The 24,836-nt window shown below is 44.6% G+C and overlaps 2 protein-coding genes across 3 annotated transcripts in view; both read right to left on the bottom strand.

The window, feature by feature from the left end:
- The window catches only part of appa (amyloid beta (A4) precursor protein a), a 30,880-nt gene extending 14,521 nt beyond the window's left edge, over positions 1–16,359 (bottom strand). Inside the window, exons 1-2 of one of the 2 annotated variants that reach the window (XM_069164252.1) lie at positions 16,111–16,359; positions 1,397–1,564 (exon numbers count right to left, since the gene is read on the bottom strand). In XM_069164252.1, the coding sequence (XP_069020353.1) occupies positions 1,397–1,564; positions 16,111–16,170 (228 nt within the window). In that variant the 5' untranslated portion in view covers positions 16,171–16,359. The remainder of the gene's footprint in view (positions 1–1,396; positions 1,565–16,110) is intronic. The other variant, XM_069164253.1, reaches the window with a different exon arrangement.
- Positions 16,360–16,607: 248 nt separating this feature from the next.
- cyyr1 (cysteine/tyrosine-rich 1) lies at positions 16,608–22,802 on the bottom strand. Its single transcript, XM_069164254.1, has 4 exons — positions 22,446–22,802; positions 19,763–19,862; positions 18,870–19,030; positions 16,608–17,665 (listed from the first exon to the last, which is right to left on the bottom strand). Exons 1-4 carry the CDS (start codon positions 22,525–22,527, stop codon positions 17,532–17,534), a joined length of 477 nt encoding a protein of 158 aa, XP_069020355.1. The 5' UTR covers positions 22,528–22,802; the 3' UTR covers positions 16,608–17,531.
- Between the last annotated feature and the right edge of the window lie 2,034 nt (positions 22,803–24,836).

Genomic DNA, 24,836 nt, shown 5'->3' with positions numbered 1-24,836 from the left:
TTGCTCGTCGACATGTCACCCCTCTCCCCTCGATCTTTTTCCTGACACCTCCTCTCTCCCGGTGCAGAATAAAAAAATAGTCCTTCTGTAACCTTCTTGGTTCTTTGTTGCTCTTGTCTTTTTTATTCATTTTGTGATATTTAAAGTTGTTTTAAAATGGGGCCTGAAGACTGATTTGATAAGCATTTGTTTGTTATTATTAGATCTGTTATCTGCAGAAACACGGGAAAGATTAATTTATCTTCCTTTGAGTCCTTCTGTTCAGGTCTTTCAAAGAAATCAGATCCTCTTATCAGACAAATCTCTTTAATAATAGTGTATTTACGTACTGGATTCCCAAATGAAATCATGTGGCTTTGTGGCTTGAGAGTCCGTTTAGGGATTGAAACAGCCACGTGTCTTGCAGAAGGGCACTTTCAGGCTGAACATCAACAACAGAAAAGTTCACTGTGTTGCACTCGGCTTTCGGTTCGGTTAGCTTCACGCCACCTAATTATAAGCTAACTGTGGTCTCTAAAGTCCAGTCACATGGACCTAAGCTGCTTGTTTACCGAGCGGACTTTTGACATCGTGTCACGCTGCCAAATTGGGGATTTCGGTGACTAAATACAAATCTGCTTGCAGACTGTGTAGCCCATTCATGACTTTTCTGGTCTCATTTATTCTCCCACCAAAAAACAAACAAACACCTTCGCCTCTCCACACCCAGAACTATAGCTGGTTCACATTGTAAGGCAATAAGAATAAACAAAAATCTACTGCTGGAGACTTTTTCTGGCTTTTTTTCCTCCTAGAACTGAAATTATTCTCTCTCTTGCCCAAACATACAAAAACAAAACAGTAACTCCTCAATCATTGTAATTTGGTGTCAGAGTGTCAGATTAATGGCTAAAATATTAATTACCCGACCCAAAAATCCAACTAAAATGCCACGACGATAAAGATGTATCTTCCAGATTTATCGCTCACTTAAAATTAAGTACACACTGGGTAATTACAGTTTGAGGATTCCCGATATCATAGCATACGTGGCTAAATGATTTTGAAAGCCTGGATGAATTATGGTTTAGGAAAACTGGTCGGGGGGTGAGGGGGGTTGGGGGGGGGTGGGGGTCGACAACAACATCGTTTGGCTTTGCTATGAGAATATAATTTTTTTTAACACTATCCTAACAGTCAGTATCTGAATACTCCACCTTTCTGTAACACAGTACATACAACCAAGAGTCATATCTGCTTTAAAGCGCAAGTTAATACAATCATGTTATGTAACATTAAATTATTTCTGCAGGGGAAGCAAACTGTTTTACAGAAAAAACAAAAAGTGACACACACACACACACACACACACACACACACACACACACACACACACACACACACACACACACTTTACCTCCTGGCAGTACTGCAGGATGCCCTCCTTGGTACCGATGCAGCTCTTGGTGCCCGAGGGGTCCGGCTCCCACTTGCCGCTCTGCACGTTGATGTGCATGTTGAGTTTATCGCAAAACATGGCCACCTGGGGCTCCGCCAACAGACCCATAGAAACATCTGTAGGCACCTAAAGGTGGAGGGGGGGTCCGATGGGGTGGGGGGAGGGAGGGATGAGAGAGAACAGGAGAGAGATTTACCACTTGTGTTAAACTCCTTGAGCACTTGCGCTGAAAAATCCAAGACGGATGCAATTAAATTTTATTACTTAGACAGAGGGTTTGGAGGGGGGGGGGTGATTAGATGTTAGATGAAGAGTAAGATGAGGCGAGCCAGTTTAAGATGAGAGAGAGAGAAACGAGGGGAGAGAAGATGAGCCAAGTGTCTGCAAAGGGAGGATTGGCACAAATTTTCCTTTTTTTGCAATTTCATGGAGCGACGGTCATCACATCATGACGCCTTCAAAAAAAGTCAAAGTAAAAAGATCTTGCTGGGAAAAAAAAGCAGCGCACAATAAGTTAAGTTAAAAAAAAAAAAAACAACAGAAAAGAGATGGACATCAAAAATCAATAGTTTTACAAGAATAAATTACCTCTGACAACAGGCCTGGAGCAATCAAATACACCCTCTCCTGCCTCTGATGTTCATGCACACACACCCACTCCACTGCCCCGCGCTTCACCCTTTACAGTGTGTACATCTCCGCTGCCACGGAGGCTCTTCGCCTTGTTTTATGTCGTTTTCCGGGATAGTATAGTGTTTATATAACCCTCTGTTGATTTGTTTTTGCCTCGTTTCTCTCTGTAAGTGCAGCACATACTGAGAACGAGCGCAGGTTGGCTTGGAGGCAAAGGGAGTGTGTTGTGTGTGTGTGTGTGTGTGTGTGTGTGTGCCTTTGGCATGAATGCATTAATATTTGTTTTAATTTACGCTCCTGTGTGTCGATTTGTGCCTCTGCCCGTGTGTGTGTGTGTGTGTGTGTGTGTGTGTGTGTGTGTGTGTGTGTGTGTCCTTCATAAGGAGGTTTTGTGCTCACGCTCCCCTCGGAGAGAGGAGGTGCAGACAAACCACTGAATGTCTGCATTGTACTGGCAAATGAGCAAGAACAAAATGGGAGGGAATAGGGGAGGAAAAGAGAAGGAGACAGAGGGAGGGAGGAGAGGGAGGGAGGGAGGGAGGAGAGGGAGGGAGGGACTGTGGCCATTGTGTGCTCCCTAATCTTGTTAATGGTTTCGAAGGCCCTGGCAGGCAAACAAATGTTGTTTTGTGAGATGGATAGCATATTTTTTTCCTCCAGACTTGATTCTCTGCAAGCAGCCAGGAGCATAAAGTCCTCTTCCAATATGAAAATAGCTGGTGGGGGCCGTCAATTTGGATTCAATTTGAAGCTACAAAAACACCAGCTTTGAATCGATTCAGCAGGCGTGTATCGGTGCGACGGTGAACTTTATCAGCTTCCATTATCTTCCTTTTATACATTTTGTATTTGCACACTTGGCAGGGGGAGTAGATGACAGCGCTCTCTGGAGCCCTTTCTACGTTCACCTGACTGCACACAGAAAGGCCGAGCAAAGCAGAACAGAGAGCTCGGCAGGTGAACACGAGGTGAACGCAATGAAACCAACACATGTACAACGTGACGCAGTTTAGTGCCGCTGCACGGCAGAAAAAAGGCCATTTGTGAAGCTTTTGTAAAGAGCGTTAAGAGGCTGTGGAGCAGAAACACGTTCAACTGGAACCAGATGCCTTTTTTTAAATGTTTTTTTTATTGTGAAAAAAAGATGGAATAAATAAGAATTTATGATCCTTAATCTTTAATCATTTAACAATGAACACTTAGGGCCTCTTAAACAGTTTGCGCGCGCACACACACACACACACACACACACACACACACACACACACACACACACACACACACACACACACACACACACACACACAGAGAGATCAGGTTATACTTCCGTGGGTCAAATATGCACCTTCAAAGTTCACCCCCCCCCCACCGGTCGTCCTGACACGGAGCCATCTGCACCACGCGGGGTTATTTAGGGGTCCGTCGCTCGATTCCCACACTGCCATGTGTGCGTGAGCGGCGCTGACAGGCATGGATCACATCCCTTCCTGCTCATTAAGAGGAAAAACCCAAGGCCAACTGGCAGCGCGAAATGTTCAAACAATCTCGAAAAAAGTTGTGCATATGTGCTATCTTTTAATTAACTCCGTTCCTGAGTGCCCGGTTTCATTTTGACCTTATCCGTCCACCCTGTGGCCTCACGCTGTCGCTTACTGAAAGCGATAAACCAACTTCCTCTCTGCTTCGGGGCCCAGGTAGGCAAATCAGGGCTGACGGCTTGCTGACATTCAAATTCTTTTTAGTGTCGTCCTCTTTTGGATGGAAAATCACAACCCTGCCAATCGCTGTCTCGGCCTCTCGCTGCTATCTCTCCACTGCTCGGTCTTCTGATGATGGAGGAGGAGGAGGAGGAGGAGGAGGAGGAAGAGGAGGAGGAAGAGGAGGAGAGTTGGCCAAGCCTTATAAATCAGTCCCAGGATGATGGTGCAAGGCAGGAGCGAGAGGAGAAAGGTGAGGGGGACGAACAATAACCATGATGGCGGGAGACAGGGAGAGATTGGAGGACAGATGAATTGGACAATAAGCCTTCGGGCTCCAGCAGAAGGTCAAGCGCTTTGTAGCGCTGAAAGGATGGAGGGCAGGAGGCAGGAGAGGGAAGCTCACGGATATCAGAGAAGGCTTAATAGAGGAGAGATGGGAGATACTGGCCGTCTTTAAAAGTTCAATGCTGGCTTCGTCAATATTCTCCAGGAAAACAGCCACACTACAGATGATACTGTGTACAAAAGTAAACGCAGCATTTCACTTTCTTATCCTTCAGAAAACTGGAGAAATAATAACTTGCAGACATTCTGCTTTTTTTGAGAGAAAAGATTATGAATACCGAAGTGAAATGTCTGTTTTATTGTTTCCTCCTGGGAGGAAGCACCAGACGGACTCAACGACTGACAAACGGCGCAACGCAACGTCAGCAGAGTGATGTATATCACAGGAGACACCGGGCTTCCCCTCCTCGCCTTCGCTCGCTCTGTCTTTATCGCCATCTCGGCTCTGGTTCGCCGTCCTGCCAGTCTGCCAGCCGGTCATCCTGCGGGGAGGGGAGGGAGCGGTAATCTGGGGGGAGGATTAGGACGGCAGCCTGGTCAGGAGAAATATCCCCCTTTGGTTTCAATCTGGCATGATAGCCGTCACTGTAACGACAGCGAATGAGCTGGGTTCAATTAAAGCAAGCACACACCCCCCTCCCTCCTCCAGTCACACACCGAGGTGACGCAACTCAAGCAATGAACCATCAAAAAGCCTTTCCAGCTTCCTGTTCCTTCTATTTATCACGTCATCTCATCAGATGAACTCAACAGCTGGATAAAAATGACTTGAGAGCTCCGGTTCAGGAAGCTGGAAAAGTCCTAATAATTCCACAATAAAGAGGATTGTAGCGCGGTAATATTCAGGACTACATTTATGTGCTGCTGTTTGCAAAAAAAAAAGAACAAGGGACAAAAAAATAAATAAATAAAAGAAGCGACTGTGGCCAAAATCAAATCAGTCACGGACAGAAAACACAGGCCTTAGCCCCGGGGCCCGCTGACCCATATTGGAGCACAGAATTAAGTTGCGTGTCGCAGCCCATGTCCAAGTTGATAAAGCCTGGTGTGCCATGTTGGTTCGTACACCACAAAAAGCATTCAGTGGAACAATTTGAAGATGAAACAGAATTAATTTCACCCTGAGGGAGGCGCATAAAAAGAACATTAAAAAGCACCAACAGACCAACCAACAATCTAACAATGTAATGCAATAACATACAAGTTTATGGTAGCGGAGCGATTAAAGTGAGATTATTTGCCAATTCGATTGAGTGGTTTCGATACCCCGAGGAAGGTTTATGACGAGCAGCACTTCACATGAGCCGTCCACACGCATGACGTCGCTCCGCCGAGATTCAGATCGCACTTCTCGTCAGATGAATTTCCACATGACCCGAATCACGTACAGACACACGTGTGCAACATGATCTTTGCTTCATCATCATGCGTCTCTACTGTCATTATGTTCTGCCTTAAAGGATCATTCTGGCTTATTATTATAACCGTGTTTGGTTGTTTGACCTCCAGATCAAGTCATTTAAATCTAAATGATACACAGGATACAATTAGTTGATTAATTACAGAAAATTCACATTGAAAAACATCATGTCAGATTAATGGTTTGTCATTTTTAAACTAAATACCAGATATTTAAGTTCCATCTTTGATGTCTGTGATTATTTTTTTCTGGTATTTTATACACAAAAAGATAAATTCACTATGAACACAAAAGTAAGACGACAAATATTTGGCATAAATCACTAAAAACAATCATCAATTTCAATCCCGGTTTAGATAAAATGCCAAAATTGTCTGATCAGCAAACATCAGAAAACAGCGTTATCCTCTCCGAAGCTCCTGTCTCCTACTGACTGTGGGACATAACTCCTCTTCCACTTTATGTAAATTGCCTAACCACCCTCATCTCAGAGTCATTGTCTAAAAAGACCTACGTAAATGTGCCGCCGTTTGCGAGCGAACCCGCTTCACGACTGCTGCACTCGCCGACGTGATCAGTGGCTCTAAAAAGCGGCGACGGGTTTATTACCCGTTACATGTAAACAGAGGACGTGTCAGGAGAAGAAATATTACATCACAGGGATATAAAATGGAAATAAATCAAAAAAAAAATTCTACACACACACACACACACACACACACGCCATGTATCTTTCTCACTCACATAGAGGCTGAGAAGCAGTTTAATGTATTCCAGTGCACCAGATGCGCACACACACACACACACACACACACACACACACAATCTTTGAAGTGTCCCTTTGGGCGCTGGTCCTGCAGTGCTATTAATTGTACAGTCTTATCTGTGTGGCCCAGGCCTGCCACGGGGAGTTGGGTGAAGGTGGTGGGGGATAAGAGGGAGGGTGTCTTAGATCAGCCCTCATCCCAGGGGGAGACTCCCTGGAGAGCGCGATGTGTCGCTGAAGCTCCACACACACACACACACACACACACACACACACACACACACACACACACACACACACTTTCTCTCTGCCACACATGTTTTACAGGCATCTTTGGATATGTCCAAGCCAGAAGCTAACAAGACGAGGCTTTATTGTCCAGGCTGGGGACATACTGTGCCCCACACACACACACACACACACACACACACACACACACACACACACACACACACACACACACACACACACACACACGAGATAATGTCAAAAGATACACAGTTATTGTGTAGAAAGAAAAGGCAGCTTAACACAAGGCAAATAAGGACTTCATTGTGTTATCCTTAGTGGGCTTTCAGCATTTATGAGCGTCATAACATGTTATAAATTTATATTGCTTTCCTCCAAGTCATTAATCAATCAATTGGAGCAGAAGCCCGGCTGCCTGTGGCTTGTTTACAAGATGCATCGCTGTGGGAATTTGTTTACTTAGCTTGGGAGGATATGTGACTGCCGAATTAAATAAGACTGGCGAGGTAACAGAAATGCTCAGTGCTCTTGCTGCAATGTGACGTCCTCCCAGACACACACACACACACACACACACACACACACACACACACACACACACACACACACACTCTGTAATCACCTTGGCAAGCGGACCCTGCTGTTACTTAAAACCCTCAGATCATCTCTGACTGGACTTAAAGTGTGTGTGTGTGTGTGTGTGTGTGTGTGTGTGTGTGTGTGTGTGTGTGTGTGTGTGTGTGTGTGTGTGCAATGCTATCTCCGCCTGATGTTTGGGAAGCAGATCTAGTGGATAGAGTGTTTGACTGATTACAGGGCGGCCCGGACCACTTCCCCTCCTTTCACACCCCTCCCTCCTTGAAGTCAGCCAAAAGTTCAATGACAGACCGGATGTACAAACAGGCCGATCGTCTTATAAAGACGGAAAACAGAAGCTGTGACCTGAATATGCAACAGAAGGAATGAAATGATAAAAACCAACAAGCAGGGAGTGGGTCGGTGGGATCGATCGCCGGGCTCATCCTCGGTTTCTTCTGGGGCAAACGGAGGTGAATGAGGTTATAATGAAACCGAGCACCTGAAGAAACACAGACGGCGTCGTGTTCATTCAGGCGTTTCTCAGATCAATAGATCTTAAGTCAGTCTGATCTGCTAAATATCGATCTCACTTATTGGAGCGTTAAAAGGTCAAACTGACACCACGAAATGTTTCCTCAAATCAAGACTCGAGGCAAACCGCCCACACATGCTTGTCTGTGTTGGTGATTTTGGTCGGTGTCTTTTTTTTTTTTTTTTTTTACTAATCCTCGTCTTTAAAAGTTTGCATTGAGTCTGAGAGGAGAATATAAGTTTGTTTGAAGAATTATATCTTCATTCATATTCAATGCGATTAAGCTTTGTCTCGGGGGGCTCCTCAGGAATTAGCATCTCAGACAAATCTGTTTAAAATCTGATTAGAAGTGTGTAAGAAAAACACTTCTGACTTCTGCCCACTTAATTTGTCTCGACGTGACGGAGGGACTCGCCGCTTCCCCTGGCTGGAACCACCATGGATACGGAGACTGCTCTCAACCCCTTTGGGGACCAGCCTGTTATAACCTCCCTCTGTCATCACCGTGGCAACCTGAGGCAACACCATTATCCAAGTCACCTGGGAGCAGGAATTTCATCATCGGGTTCATTTGCTTTGGAGAGGAGGCGGACTGCTGTGTGTGTGTGTTGGGGTGTGTGTCTGTAACCTGTGTGTGCGTCTAAACTGAAAGTAAAGCCAGTTTAATCACCAGTTCTTTCAGCGTCGGGCTGATAAACCGGCCCTGACCTCACCGGCGTACATACAACAGACACAGATGGAGCTCGGATCAGATAAATTAATGAGTCTCCTGTGGCTACTCAGATCGGAAATATTATCAAATCTCAAAAACACATCCTCTCGGGGAAAAAAAACTCGCATATTTTGCGTCATGCTGCGGCCCGTGTCACAAACACAAATCCCCCACGACACTCTGCATGTCGGAGCCGTCGTCGGTGACGAAGTCATCAGACGCACACGTGCCGACACAAACTTAAGATTGCGTATCTGCAGGAACACGACCGTCCGCTCTTCCAATTATAACTGCATCGACTTTGTCTGATCGGAAATGATCAAAACATGTTTTTCATTTATTTGTCATCTGCGTCAGTCGCTCGCACTGCAGAAGCACAATATACTTTGGCATATTTCTTCCTGACGCATACATGAGCGTCGGTTTTAGAATTGAAATGCAGAAATCTCCTCTCCTTAACAAACCAAGGCCAGACTTCATTCAAAAAAATGCTGAAATTAGGTTTGTGCAAAGCTAAAGCCTCGTAACCACGTTTACAGCTCGTCAACATGATTTATGGCTCCTTGTGAGTTTAGGCAACGCTTCAGTGTCAGTCGGAGCGAATCGGGAATCCTCATCAGTGGTTACGAGCACCGCCTCCACAGAGGACTGGGAGGTAAACTGGGAGCGCGGTCACGATCACCAACGCACCGCTACGTCCACATGAAACCTCAGCATCCCCATTTTCCTAATCAAACTTTCATTTCATTATTTCATAAAGTTAAACGACTAAATGCAAAAAACGATGACTCTGAATTTATATCACAATGATTATTATCAGCTTAGCAATGTGAAATTTCTGCTTCGCAAATCTCATGGATATTTAAGGGACTTAAATTTGTCATTGTCACTTCAAATTGAACGGGCTTTCTTCACAATGGCTCCCTATCCCCACCCACATCAACAAGCACACGCACACGCGCACACACACACACACACACACACACACACACACACACACACACACACACACACACACACACACACACACACACACCGTGGCTTCGCTCTGCATCACAAACACAGGAAGTCCATCTCCATCATTGAGACCAAACAGGAAACGGATCCAGAAGTAGCGGGCCGAGAATACCCGTCCGCTTTCTGACGTAGACCTCCACCCCCCCCCCTCCCCCCCCCCCCCCACACACACACACACACACACACGCGGCTTGGCATTTGAAACAAGTGTTCCAATTTCGCAGTTGGACTGCGAGGGCACTTGTCATCTGCAACTGATGATGTGTCGTCTGACTTGAAGAGGTACAAGTTTCACAAACCCTCTGATCTGTGAATCTCAAGCCGACGGCATGCGGCACATCAGTAACGTACGGCGCGCAAGAGCGAGAGTGACAAATTCTTCCAGGGGAAAAAATAAATAAAAAAGAGAGAGAGGGAGAGAGAAAGGGAGAAATGGGCGAGCGGAGCGGCAGGGGTAACAGAGTGGCCTAATTATAGTCCAAGTACCTGGCACCTGGGGCCGGCTCTACTGCCATGGCAACCCCGAACACCCAAGACGACGAGAGGGGCACGGAGACGGGAGAGGATGAGCTCATTTCTGCAAGTGAAGGAATATAACCTTCAAAAACAAGGACCCTCGTGGCTTTTTATGCATGTTGACGGAGAACAAAAAAAAAAAAAAGAACTTCATCGTTAAGGAGAAACTTTCTCCATCTTAAAAATAATGAGTCAGCAGCCTCCGCAGGAATCAAAGACACATTGAGGCGGAGCAATTTCTCAGTACACATCCATTTAATGAAAGAAAAAAATAAGTGCTGAAAAGATGAAAATAGGAGAATGATGGAAACTAGTCGAGTGGAAAAAAAAAAAGAGCACGGAGAGTTCAGCTGCTCGATGCATCCTGGAAATAATTCTATGCTTATAATAATAACAATGACTGTGCTCAGGTTTGTATCATATTAAACCGCTGAGATGAAATAAAGCAAATGCGTGCACATTTTCTGGTGAGAGACCACAAAACCGAGCAAATGTTTTATCCAGAAATATCACGGGGAAACACTTCTGATACGACCACTTGTCTTGGCTGTTTACTTTTTATTTGAATCTCTGCACTTTTCAAAGCTTTTCTGACCTTTTGACTCGGGACATCAACAGCATCTGGCACATGTCTTGAGTTGGCGGTGGCCAGAGAAATCTATTAGCATTAGAAGCACATGCTGTTTTTGAACTGTGCCCTGCAAATTCTAGCTTTGAATTTATGCAAGAACTTTAACCTGAGTCGAAATTTGAATATGATAATGTCTAATCCATGGCAGTGAAGCGCATCTATATTTTATTTCCATACTTTTGTTATTGTGACTAAAGGTGGAATAGATGCCAGAGGACTTTTAACTTGTAAATCCAGTCCAGACAAAATCATCTTTTTGTTATTTTGGCTATATATATTCAGCTAGTTATTTTAGGACTTAGGGGAGTTACACTCATGGAGATCCATTCTCTAACCCAATTTGCTGCATGCTTTTCAGGACTTAAGTACCGAACATGTTTGTGGAGCCCGTTCGTGTCACCCTTAATGCGCTGGAGCCAAAATAAACGTCAAAACTTCTTGGCACGGAGCGCAGGCGGGACCTCTGTCAGTCTCCTTTTGTATAATAGAGTTTAGAGGTGACCTGGTGTTTCTTCGGTTCGTCGGCCGGCTCCCGTGTGGTTTCCCACAGAGCGCGCAAACAGCCTGTTGAGTGAAGTCTTAAACAACCCTGTCAGGTCCGAGTCATCATGTGCGATGATGAGCTCGTAGCTCAAAACTACACATTCACACTTTCCATCAGCGTTGATGATGTTGCATCCGTGTGACTGAATTCATGATTAAAACTCGATCGCGCCGGCCTCGGTCAGATCATAACACCGGCGGTCGTCTCTCAGCGGAAGGTCGGTCACACACGACACACCGCAGCCCTGCGGGTGAGTCGTGTCTCTTAAGGTGGAGCTGCGACTATAAAGTCTCTGCAGCATCGACGCAATGGCAGGAACATGCTTTCAGAGGGCGACTCTGTTTGTGTGTGTTCGTATCTCCCCGCTGATGAACTGGATGTACTCTGTGGTGCTGCTGAGTAACTGCACAGGTCAGGGCGGCCTGTTTCTCAGCTTATTATTCAGATTCGGTACCAACAGCTGCTTAGTCAGCAGCAGCGAAATGAAGAGTGTCTCCGTGGTGCACTGCTGATATTTACAGATGGAAATAACAGTAAAATGGTGATGAACGGTGGCAGAGTCGCTCTAATACGAGGAGTGGGAGGGAGAACGCTCCCTGCGGATTGCCAGGCAATGAAGTACACATTTGACCTATTGGAGCTAATTATTAGCCAGTCATAAAGAGGGAGCGGTGAGCAGGATGAAGAGGAGGCATGTCTCAAAACTGACTTGCAACACCATATTAATGTTTCCTCATATTTTGTACATAAGCTATGAAATTCACATGTCCTGGCAGTGAAAACAGCGCAGCAGACTTCAGCTCAGCTCGACAGAAAACCATAAAAATACATACCTTACAATTTAACAATATCTGACCGGCATACTCAGCCCTTCGGGGGAGTCGGTGAACCACGATTTTAATCCTAAAGCTGCCTGAAAAAAACTTCCCAAGTAGTAATAGTTCAAGGCAGTTTCAGGATCAGGTTTGGGTCAAGAACCTGCACCTGCAAGCACGGCTCAATGGCAAACATTTAAGACTCTCCTTGTTTCTTTGCCGACTTTATCCGGACCGTCTCTGTAAACCAGAATCTTCCCTTCAAATCAACAAGGCAGGAAGCCCAGTTTCTTTTTACGTTATCAGATATTGGACAGATCTAATCAGGCCTTCTCCTGTTTATCCACAGTTTCTCATTCAGAGGCCAGGTTGTTCTGCACAAAGCAGGCCTTTGAGGTGTCCGCTGGCCTCCAACCAGTGAAATCAGCACTACCAGATTCCTACCGCGCTTTGAAAAAAGAGGAGCGATGCCACCTTTCAGTAGGAACAAAAACAAAAAAACAAACAGCGTGACTCATGACAATGAGAATGACAAGAGACCAAAAGGAGAGGAATGACACAGAGGAAGAGGAAGGTACAGATGACACCTTTTATATGATCAGCACTGGGGAACTAATGAGTTACTGTGCTTTCATTAGATGGACGAGGGGAGAAGTTATGGACAGACGGCTTTCAAAGACAGCAAACACATCAGCACCGTCCCTGTTCGCCATGACAACAAAAACAACAGTATCAAAAGGTCAGGAATTCTTTTCTCCAGGACAGACAGACAGACGGAGAGGAGAGGGGGGGGTGGGGGTGAGGGGGTCCAGGGGGGGGAGCATTAATTGGGTGCACTGCAGTGTCATTGTTGTTGTTGACACAATCAAGATGGACAATGTGCTGTTTGCACAAGGAAATTTCATGGCCAACTCTGACTGCACAAAGCGCCGCAGCGCTGTGGACGAAGGGTGACGAGTTATGAGTTGTCGCGGCCGGAGCAGAGCTGCCTGGACTTGAAGGATTAAAAGAGGAAATGGGAGCGAGAAAAAGAAGGCGTGGAGACTTTATGAAGAGCACTTCTGTCCTGCATGACAAAATCAAATGTTTACCGACTTGAGGAAACAGGCGCAGTGTGACGACACGACCGAGACCGGAAAGAACAATGGAGATCTAAACCCCACAAACACTACAAACGTTACATATATGTGAGCATAGCTTTCTTAATCCCGGTGCTGATTATTGTCAGATTATTTTTTGATTCAAAGACTCAGAAGTGCCATCCGAGACACGTGCAGTGTGGCCACGCTGCCATTTGAAAACACTCACAAACACAGCAAACATCAGGTTTTTAATCGGAGCGACGACTTCTCCGTAACCCGGTCGGTCCGACAAGCAAATATATTTCCACACAAAAAGTCACGCCGCTATCGTTCGTGCTTTTCTGACCTCGTGCCGTGAAGGTTGTCAAAAGGGCCTCGTGCGATATATAAATTACAAACCGAGATGGGAAGCGCAGGCGATACAGGTGAGAGTCAGGACAATAAAATATGAAAATGAAAAGCGAGAGGAGATAAATTAGTGTCAAGTGGATTTCTCCTTCAAAAGAAGTGAAACTGCAGTGTGAGCAGCCGAGAAGGTGCCAGAGAGAGAGAGAGAAAACCCTGGCAGTGCCAACAGGCATAATGGCATTAAGGCTCACTAATAAGGGGAGAGGGCTGGTCCGCCTCGGGCTGAAAGACTGCAGTATGCACACAAACAGACTGCCTGCACCCATCCAACAGCCATTTCCCAAGGATTTACAAATACACAAAGGCTGGCATCCAACTCCCACGCTCCACACCGCGGCCTGCGTGTTCAGGGCGGGCCCGTCAGGAAAAGCTGCTTCCTCGGGCTGTGTGTTCAGAAGTGTGTGTTTATATGGAGCCGTAATGAAGGCAATAAACAAGCCCTAACAAGATCAAAAACTCGCAACATCTCATTTTCGAGTCTGATTTAATCTCGGCTAAATTATTGCTGAGAATTTAAACAGCTCGTTCGATTGCATTTCATCACTCGTGCTCTTTGATGTTGGTCATGTAAATACCCAGGACTTCAGTGAGTGACCTCAGCCGTGGATTATGAACAAAGCCGAAGCTTCGCTTTACGGACAGAACAAACTATTCATCCCGTGTCCGCTGATTACAGACTACGTGCGGGAAACAAAGAAGATCAGCTGCCACATTTCTCCTCGTTGTGCTGAAGAAAAGAAAGCAGCAGTAAAAACCAGACGCCCGAGTCACGTATAACAACCAATATGCACTATTGATTGATTTGTCATGTACAAACAAGATAGAGCTGCTCATCAACCACAATTGGACATCCGATATTTGTGTGTTTCTTTCACGAGGCCTACAAATCACTCATAGGATGTGGACATTATGTCAGAATATGTGAGATATCTAAAGAAGATAGCGTGCGAATCATCTAAGCTCATCCCGCCCCGTCTCGTGATACAACCTCCCAAAAGATGATAGTCGAAAACTGAGATAAGCAAGTTATAACAACGACTAGAAACCGAAACAATCACCATAAAAACCTCATTTTACAATCAAAGCCAACAAGTGAAATAACCTTCAGTATTAAAATCACTCTTTAAAACAGGTGAGCATTTGCAAATTAGGGAAACAAACTGGGGATTTTACAGAATTGAGCAGCTTTTGATAAAAGAAAAGTGCTTCTGCTGCATAATATCGTGACAAGGACACGAATGAGAAAGATGACATGTCACTTTGAGAAGTGTAAAAGGCTATGCACTGAAAACAAGTAAATAACTGAGGTGGGTTTTTTGTTTTTTTCCAGCTTTCATTCAAACAAGATGAAGTAAATGGATTTCTTTTTGCAGTGTACATTCACAAAGCCATATTCTTGGCAAGGAGGCTTGAACAAAAAAAAATAAGTAAATAAAAAAAAAAAAATGCATGAGCAGTGATTATGTGAACTCGGCTCCACAGTAAACATATTTCCTGCTGTGACTGTTATCACATGGAAGTCGAGGATAGATGAGTGGAAAGCCTGAGAGGTAACGATGGTAGTGAAAAGCTCCTGTTGGTTTCCCGACACCTCGATAAATGCTGCAGTGCACCGCCGCCATCTTACTTCTCTATCCTCCACCGTCTGCCTGAAATATGTGGAGGGCGTTAATAATGCTTTTATTCCAATAAACTGTCAGCTTCACCAGCTTGTTATAATAATATCTCTATTTTTGCTTCAATAAATATCAGCCGCCCGAGTGTTTCTAACGACAGAACAAGGTGTCTTATTGACTTATTCCCAAAACACGCCCACTCCCTTCAAATTAGCCCTGGGGACGTGAAAAAACGAGACAATACGCTTTTCATTTCCATCCCTGGAATTAGTTTGAAGACTGAATCACTCAACATCAGCGTCCGGGAGCATTGCGCAGTACTGTTGGCACGGTTTAACACAGGATTTGTTGGCACGGTTTAACACAGGATTTGTTGGCACGTACTAACTTATTTGTGACATTTAAAAAAAAAAAAAAAAAAATCACAGAAAAAACAAGAAGCTTCTCTGTTTAACACAAAAACAACAACAACAACAACAACAAAAGAAAGAGTGGGAGCAGTTTTAAATCAAACGACATTCCCGTCTTTGTCACAGCCACAATAAATCGGTGACCAAAGGCTTTTAGAGAAAACGCACCACGGAGCAACGACACGAGGCTATTTAAATATCCCGTTGGTCTTTATGTTGAACTTTCTTCCGAGCGACACGATATATTATCAAACGACGGGAAATACTAAATAAAGTATCATCCCGTTTACGCGACATTGTCCTGAACAGGCTGTTTGGTTTACAAATAACTAAGCGTTCAGTCACAGTCAAGCTCGGTGGCTTTTAAACAGAGCTTCCGGTTGACACCTTCAAAATAAAACGACTCTAATTAAAGGCGCACCGCTTTGCATTTAACATTACTCTTATTTATAAAGTGGGTAAATAAGACGGAGTTACTCACTTAGATTCCTTTAAGTCGTCTGCTCATTATTACCTCACAATTCATTACATATCACCCACGGAACCAATCTGGACGACATCCCCGGTTCCGGTCTCGTTTCCATCTCACAGCAGCGAGCTTGACTGAGCCGACAGCAACAATATGGTGGAAAATACTACACATTCTCGCCCAAAAAAAAAAAAAAAAAAAAAAAAAAGAAAACCCGATTTTTCCTACCTCGACAGCCAAAGCCGAAGCCGCCACAGCCAGCAGCAGCAGAGCTACTCGGTCCCCCATGTCGCTCCGTAGGACCGCGTTTCACCGGGCGGGTTTTTACCGTGTGCGTCGGGCGAGAGGCTGAGAGTGTGGTGAGCGCCGGTGACTCCCGTTGTCTGATGGTGAGCGATACCGAGGCTGTACAGCTGCTCGGCGCCGCCTGATCACCTGACCACAGTGAAGGGGATTAACGCGCGCGCGCACACACGCAGCAGTTTCACTCACGCACGCGCTATCTGTCTGACACGTTTTTATTTTTTAATCTCTGGTGAATTTACGCGCGCACATAGCCGTTACGCGCACATAGCCGTTACGCGCACACAGCCGTTACGCACACGCATGCCCCCTTTTTCTTTTTTCCAATTTTATACACGGACTACGCTCTTACAGTTGACGCACGCGCACAGGGGCGTGCATTATCGATCGCTCATAAATAACTGGAGACCGGAGTTAATGTGTATACTTTAAAACATCTTTTATTTACAGCACCGGCCACTAAAACAGCAAGGAAACACTTTAGTTACCCGACGTCGTTTATACGGTTAAAACCATTGCATCATTCACAGTCGTCCATCACAACACAGTGACGTCATCTCCAATTAAAAACCTTAATTAGCCGACAACAGCAGCTCCCTTAATGAATGCTTCACAATTTTAATGAAAAAAAAATCCTTTAAAAAGATGGTTTTAATGTGACCCCAGATCGGTTGTCCTGTAAGTCGTCCATGCCACTGAAGGTCATTGTGTTCAAGTCTTTGCCAGGTCCAGACCCCACATGTTTACAACACTTTCCAGAATCGACCTCCAGCTCAGTCACTGACATAAATCAAGTATTTCTTTCAAATGGAAAAGGTGGTGGTGGTGGTGGGGGGAAGGTAAGTTTCCATAAAAGAAAATTCTACATTGTGTCCTGGAAAGACCCCCCCCCCCCCCTTCAGTGGTGCGAGGTTCCCCTCCATGTTGACAAAAGTGGTCTTCACCTCCATCAAAGGGGTGCAGTGCCTTTGATGTGGACAGGCGGGAGACGGATAAGGATATTGGTTATTAACGGGCAAAAAGTAGCAGCTGCAGGCCAGCAGGGCTGCCGACAGTACAGTCTATCAGACGGGATGGGGCGTTCTTTGGCCGTCCCGACCCACAGTTTGTTGAACGATTACTTTCCCACCATTTGTTCCACTACGGAGCAGCAGAAATGCAGCGACGTGGAAGAGGGGATTCAGGCCCGTTGATCAGTATTGCACCCTGGTCCTCATTTCATGCATTGATGTGGACATTTTCGCGGGTCACACCTAAACAGCAAACAGCCGGAGGTGTACAGCCATCTCCAGGTCTGGGGATCCCGGCCTTGGGAGCTTCCAGTGCACGATCTGTGCGGCGGGGAGTCACTTGCGGGTGCAACCGGGATAAGGAGGAGGGGGGGAGTAGTTGGCCGGTCCCGGCGGTGTTGGAGTGTAGGGTGGGGGGTGCAGGGGTGGTGGGTACATCTCGTAGTCACAGGTGTACGGAGGTGGAGGACCTGAGGACAAAATAAAGAAGCGTTAGCAGTGCAGGTTGGTCAAAAGCATTTATCATGTAATAATTAAAAAACCTCCCTTTTCTTCCATGTTTCATGAGGCTCACGATACCGGCCCCCATTTTACAAAGAGGACAGTTGCACCCTCTAGTGGTAAAACCGAGAAACGGCACTCTGGAGGAAAGGACTTGAATAAACACTGAAGGTGAAAAATGGCAGGTTGGTTGACCCCATTGTATCAGTTTCAACTCACATCATCCACACAAACATCAAAGCAGCGGACATGAAAGAAGATATGAATAAAGTTGAGCCCCGCACCAGCAAAGCAAACCGACTACTATGTTGTATAAAGAAGGAGCTGATCAGAAACTGTCGAGTTTCTTTGTGGCATCGTAGTAGGAAAATAATTTATATCCCTGTCGCTCCATACAGTACAAAAGCATTCATATTGCATCATGTTCATGACACATGATCAGAGTTACAAGAACGCCCGCCCGGCGTAGCATGATGGCGCCGCACCAAGGAAAGAATGAAACGTGATAAATAAATGATGAGCATCCAGACAAAAAATATATATACAAACAAAGGAAAAAGAAAAACACAGCACGATGAAAGTAAAAAACAAAACAACAACAACAACAACAGGCAAATGAGGTGCAGTTATGCAACTGAAAGCAGCTTTTGAATAAAAGGTCATGATAAAGTTTGTGCCTTTATATTATGAACACAATCGTCTCTTTTTGTTCAGGAAAATTGCTCAAGGTGGATCTGTGACATATTACACCTATTCATGTCTTACATTTGTCTCTTTCTATTCAGCTCGCCTGAGGACAGGAGATGAAGTTTCACTCCGACAAAATCTCTTTAACAGACTACTGTGTGTGACAAATGGATTTGAAACCAATTCCTGATCAATTATACCGTATAAAAGATCATTAAAATGTAACTAATACTAAGAAATAATGTCTTTACAGTTTATATAATGAAATAAATCTTTATTGAATGTACATAATGGGCTGTCTCTTTAAAACAAGTCATACTGTGAAAAAACAAGTGACAAGGTGGTACCACATTTAATAATTCATACCTTCTAATAAGTTATTATAAAAAAATTCAATATGAATCAGTCTTTTATTAATGCTACCTGACAATTAGCGATTCTGCATTGTGTTGTCGCGATGCATGACAGGTGTGTGGCGGCGCCCACCTGGATAGCCCTGGGTCACCGTGTTGATGTAGGAGGTGCTGAACACGCCGACCCTGGCGCCACGCCCATTCTTCATGCACATGCACACGCACAGGAACAAGGCCGCCACCGCCCCCATCAAAAACACCACACCGAACACGATACCGGAGATGGCGGTGCCCCTGGAACACACACATGAACACACACACACACACACACACGAACACACACACACGAACACACACACTGTGAGCCATCCAGTCAAGTGTGAGAGGAGGCAGCTGTCTCCAACAGACATGCTACCAATACTTCGAAGTTGCTGCCATGGAGATAAACTGCAGCATCTGATGTAATTCAGCTGTGTGATGCATGTGTGTGTGTGTGTGTGTGTGTGTGTGTTGAGTGCAGAGGAGTCTGTAAATTGGCACGATAAACTTAGAAAAAGACTCATCGTTAACGAGTTTGTTACGTCTTCATGGTCAGCGGTAGTCAGCAGGTCAGATTCATCCTCGGCTGCTTTGAAGAGGAGCGGATTCTGACATTTACAACTCATTCAAGGTTTTGCAGAGAAAATTAGGACAAATATATAATGAACATCCATCAGGGGTTTATACAAAAAAAACAAAAAACAGATTAAGACTTAATCTGAAAGGAAACGGGGGTCAGAGAAGTAGGTGAATGTGCTGAAGCAGCTGTGCTGAGTAATGACAGAGAAATTAAAGGTCAGAACCTCTGACGGGTCTTCAGGCATTAAAGGACAGCTGGTATTTTTTTAATTCGAATCTTACTGCCAGCACCAAACCCAACAATGTCTCTGGATCATTTTAAATACATTGTTTACTTGTCATAATTTTGCCCAAACAAAAACCAATAAAAGTCTTTATTAACTTTGTTGTGTCTGCGCACTAACTTACGAGAGGACGTCCCCCACATAGGCGTAGTAGGAGCAGCAGAAAGGCGGCGACCCGTCGCAGCAGTACTCTATACAGCCTTCACACTGGGCCTCGCTGCCACCTGCAACACACACACATGCAACACACTCTTTTTAAAAGGCTGCAAATACAGTGAGTTACATTTTTATGGTACCAAAGAAAAAAAACGTACGGAAAACAGGCATTTTATTTGAACGCAAGATGAACCCCGTGGATGAAAAGATCCAGAAGGAGCAGTTGTTTTTGTAGGTGAAAAGGATACCGCTGCACTGATAGAGCAGAAGTTGTGAGAAAGTCGTAAGTGTCCACTTGCAATAAAAGAAGCTCTTAAAAGAAATTGTCCGGTGTTTTTAACCTTTCCTTCGATGAGAAAAAAACTTGAGTGCTATAATGAAACCTTTCATGAAGAAACCTGAAAAGGACACAACCTCAACCAGCGGCTTCTATTTATACCTTTAAAGACCAGTTGATTTATTATGAACTCGGAGAGCTGCAGAAGCGCTTGGCTGTTTTAAAAAGAAGGCATTAATACCTGTGGAGCAAAAACTAAAATACATTAAAAAAAAAATCTCTTCTGTTTAGGAACTTTGGGTTTTATGAGCTGTATTACAAACAGAGTAAAGAAAGCTTTGTGATTCTGCATGTAATTTAATAAGGTTGAAACAAGCAGCAGTTGCCATGTAACTGCTATGCAGCATCTCAGCGAGTTCAAACTAGACATGCATGATGTATTTTTCCATGTGCAGGCAGATTGAGGCAGCAAAACAGCCCACATGTCCCACCAGCTGAATCCAACACTGTCGGCTGCGTCTTGGCTGCAGCCGACAGACCGATGTAAGACACGGCCAGAAGGATCAGCTCGTTTCTCATAACTTCAGATCCAGAACTGTCTTCCTCTTTCAAGTTTAATGTCAGTGACTGAGTATCCATAAAGGGACTTATCGGCCCAAAAAATAAAAGCAAATGGTTGGATTTTCATTTGAGCTGAAACCAAAAACGATGCGTAACCAAACTTAAAATCAGACTGCATCACTGATGCATGATGGGGGATCCTGGTCCAATTACCAGCCAGAGGTGCCTCCAGTGCTGCCCAGACATACAAGACAAACTCATAAAATGATCACCTACAGAACAATTAAGTCTGTGTGCAGGAAATTAAATCTTCTGGCGATGTGCTCCTTTTCTTTGTTTTCACCGACTGTAAACTGATTATTTTCAGGCTTCTGGATGATTGTGTTTCGTGAAAGTGAAATAGGCCTGTTTCCGTTGACTTTCCCAACTTGATCAAATAATGCAAAACAAACATTGGTTGTTGCTGTCCTTTAACAGGAACACACAGAGCTGCTCAGGAGTTGATGGTTGCTTTAAAGTGTGAAATCAGCACACGGTGGAATAAAGACCATCAGTGATCAGCAAGTGAATTGAACAGCGAGTGGGAGACCATCAGAATGGGATGCAGTGCTGATGTATGAGCTTTGCCACTCGTGCATTGACCCACTTCACGATCCAGCATGATCATTTTACATTAAACATGCTTATAAGTTGCCATGAGCCGACGTGGCACTGGCAGGATCTATTACTGTGTGTGATTAATGTGGTTTATTACCCTCCCTTCAGCCAAAAGCCTCCTCATTCAAAAGCATTGTACACACAGCTGTGCCTCTCTTGTGTACTCGTCTCAACCTGCTGCTGCCACAACACCAGCCCTTTTCATCTGAGGGGTTTTCTGCAGAGCTGTGATATTTGTGCTCTTTTAAAAAAATGTAAACCACTGTCGTGAAGAAGCTCGGAGTCTTTCACAATCAGGAGCGAGTCAACCTACTTCACATGAAGGAAGCTACAAAGAAAACAAACAGGGCGCACATGTGTGCGTCTGCTTTCACTCACTGCAATGATGTGTGCCTGAAGGCATATATGCACATTTCCATGCATGTGTTCAAATACAGGGAGAAATCTTTGCCTTTTCATTACTGCTAAAGGAGGATTTTCACCAAGAACTCATAACTTTATATAAAGTGTGGGAAAACGACTCTTTTTCTCAACATAAATGTCTTTAAAATGTGATTTCATGACTAAATCAGCTGACTGAATGCATGCTTCTCTGTCATCATAGCAAGTTTTAATGGCCGTTTCCTTTATGGTTCATTTAACATCACCACCGGCATTTAAACAAAAAAAAGAAAAGCTGGGGATACTTCCATTTGATGTCAATAGGAGGTCTCAGCGGTCTCTGTCTGGGTGGTCCTCTGAGGTCCTGGCTCCTGTCTCTCCACACGCTTGGAGACAATGGCACCATGTCCTACACCCCCCTCCACCCCTGTTCTCTCACACACACTAACAGTAGCAGCTAGTCCTCTCCCCTGCCCTCCTCCACAGCAACCCTGTACTGTAGACTCAGATTAAAAAAAGTTTCCAACAGGTTTTGTTTGTGCTTTATTTTGAAGGAAAAAATATTTATATTACCCTAAAATGTGCTGAAATAAAAATATCATAAGCTTTTCTTGACTTCCTTTAGTTCCCCTGCAGTGTATTTGTGAGGCTGGAGGAGTCGCATCATTAATTAAACGAGGAGGAGCATCATTAAAAGTCCATTTAAAAGGTAAATCATGGGCACGGACCTGTTTGAGGATGAAAGGATATTTAAAGTGATGAAACGGGAACTCACCAGTGAATAAACAGAGCAGCAACGAGTTCCTCAACCACTTCCATCTCACCGCCTGCGTCTTCCTCCTCCAGAGGTTTTCCATGATCTCCTCGCCGTGCGTCCACTTTCCGGGACGCTCTTTTATTTCCTTAATCAGGGACAGAAGATAAGCGTAAAGCCTTCTTTCCTCCGCTGGCACCGGTCACCTATTTGTCTCCTCCAGAAGCATCGTCCTCTCCCTCTCCTTTCCGAAACAGACAGAAGGGAACTGCTCCTGAACACTTCGGCTTGTTTTCAGTGTTTGCGCCTCAGAAGTGCAGCTCCGTTTGTTCCTCCACGTGTGCGCGTCTCCCGCGCCGCCGCTGCCTCCTGTTTCCACACCTCTGACTGATTGCTGAGGTTTTTTATTTCACCCCCCCCCCCCCCTCTCTCTCCTCCGACACCTCCCCCTCCCGTTTGCTCAAATTACCCTGTTGAGTTTACACAGTGGAGAGAGGGGGAGAGAGGAGGAGGAGAGGGGGAGAGAGGGGGAGAGCGCAGTATGACGCCACAATATGAGAAAAGGGCTTCTGGTGAGCACTTTCAAAGTAAGAGGAATTGATGGAAATTTATAAATACATTCCCCACTAAATCATCTAAATCTATTTTCTACCATTTTTTTTTAATCAGTACTTCCTTCTCTCTCTCTCAATATATAATAATAAAAGGCTTTTATAGGATGCTAAAGTGATGAATATCCTTACATTTAATAAGCAGGAGTACATTTATGCTCAGCAGTCAGAGTATGTAGTGGAAAAAAATACTGTGCTTTGAAATTAACTTTAAATAAGCTTATAAACTGAAAAGTAAGATGAAACATGGTCCATGCACAGTGATGTAGGATTCCCCCCCCCTCAACAGTCTGTTGCAGAACAAAAGAGAAAACAGAGATTTGGACCGACAACCCCACCTGGGGAACTGCACCCCAGGAAATAGTGTTTACACAAATCTTTAATCTTGTATTGGTGAGTTACTAATTAGGCAAACAGGCTGGTTACTGACCAAAAACATTTTATTGAAGAGACAAAATAATTAAGTGGGAGGAACTGCAGCTGCTGGGGAGGGAAGAAAGTTCAAAGAGAAAGAAAAATAAATCACAAAACTCATTCAAAAGTCAATTAAAATTGATCTTGATTACATTTTAGTCTTAAATAAGGCCTCAACACAAAAACTAAAATCTAAAAGGAAGTCTAAAATTTCTCAAACTAAAGTCCAAAATAAAGAAAACTACAGAAAGAAAATCAAAGGAACTGCAGCCATTTGAGAGGCAGTGTATGTTGAGGAGTGCTCAGGGGGTGCCACCAAATACTCACCTGGTGCAACACAGCAAACCTCACGGCAGACAAGGGTGCAACTTACAAAATGGTGTCCCAGTGCTTCCCACACACTGCAGGGTCCTCACCACGAGTGCCTAGAGCCTCCCAACAATGTGGCACACAGCACCTCTGAAAGAATAGAACTAAATACAACATTCGATCTCATTAAACAAGTTAAAAACCCCAAGTTGGTTTAATCAAACAAAAGGAAACTTGAAGAACCAGGCTGAACTAAACAGACACATAACCAAATAACAGAAACTAAGGAGTCAAGCAAAACCAAATCTAAACTGAACAAAGTGAAAAGCAAAATAGTGCAAACAATTGCACAAAATGGCACAAACCAGCCACAGCAGACTGAAGACAGGAGAAGAGCGAGAACAACCAACAGCAGGTGCTTTTTATACGGCGTGACGAGCTGAGGGAGGAGTCAGGCCTCAAGTCACACCTGACTGCTCACTTCAATCAACCTAAGTACACCTACTTTATCTTTAGGTTTATAAATCTGTCCTGGGGCCATTGTGTGTCAGGGATGAAGTGTACTATGAATATTCATCCCATCAACACCTCTGCAACACAGTTAGGCTTCCGATGTTCAATTCAAGTTTGACAGTCTTTGTAGTTTGGCTGTCTGAAGCGTTTTATCTGTGGTGATGAGGGTGTGAAGGCCTCATCAGTATTCTGCTTGTATGTTTGTAGCGTCCTCTGCACTCCTTTTTAAAAAATTTTTTTTTTACCCAAGAGCACCCAAGCAAGTTCCCACCATGCTCAGAGCACATCACTGTCAAGATGGGGCAGAAACAATGCAGAGCAGCCACCACAGAGGAGAACATTGTTCTATCTTTTTAAACAAATAACACATGTAGTGAGAAAAAAGATTTAGTATTGAAAGGACACCCATGTAAAGGCATGCAGACAAAGAGGGCAGGGGCTACCACCCCCAACCGCACACCTCCCTTTGTGCTCGGTCAGACACCCCACTGGTGCTTGCATGGGGTGACTTATTCATATAAACCAAACATTTAAGAGCTAAATTACATCCTGCTAAGGCCCATAA

The sequence above is a fragment of the Embiotoca jacksoni genome, unplaced genomic scaffold, assembly GCF_022577435.1.
Source record: "Embiotoca jacksoni isolate LCO1_2020_lvr unplaced genomic scaffold, fEmbJac1.0.p SCAF_30, whole genome shotgun sequence".
In the NCBI taxonomy this organism is placed as follows: domain Eukaryota; kingdom Metazoa; phylum Chordata; class Actinopteri; family Embiotocidae; genus Embiotoca; species Embiotoca jacksoni.
This window is presented reverse-complemented; position numbering and strand designations above follow the sequence as displayed.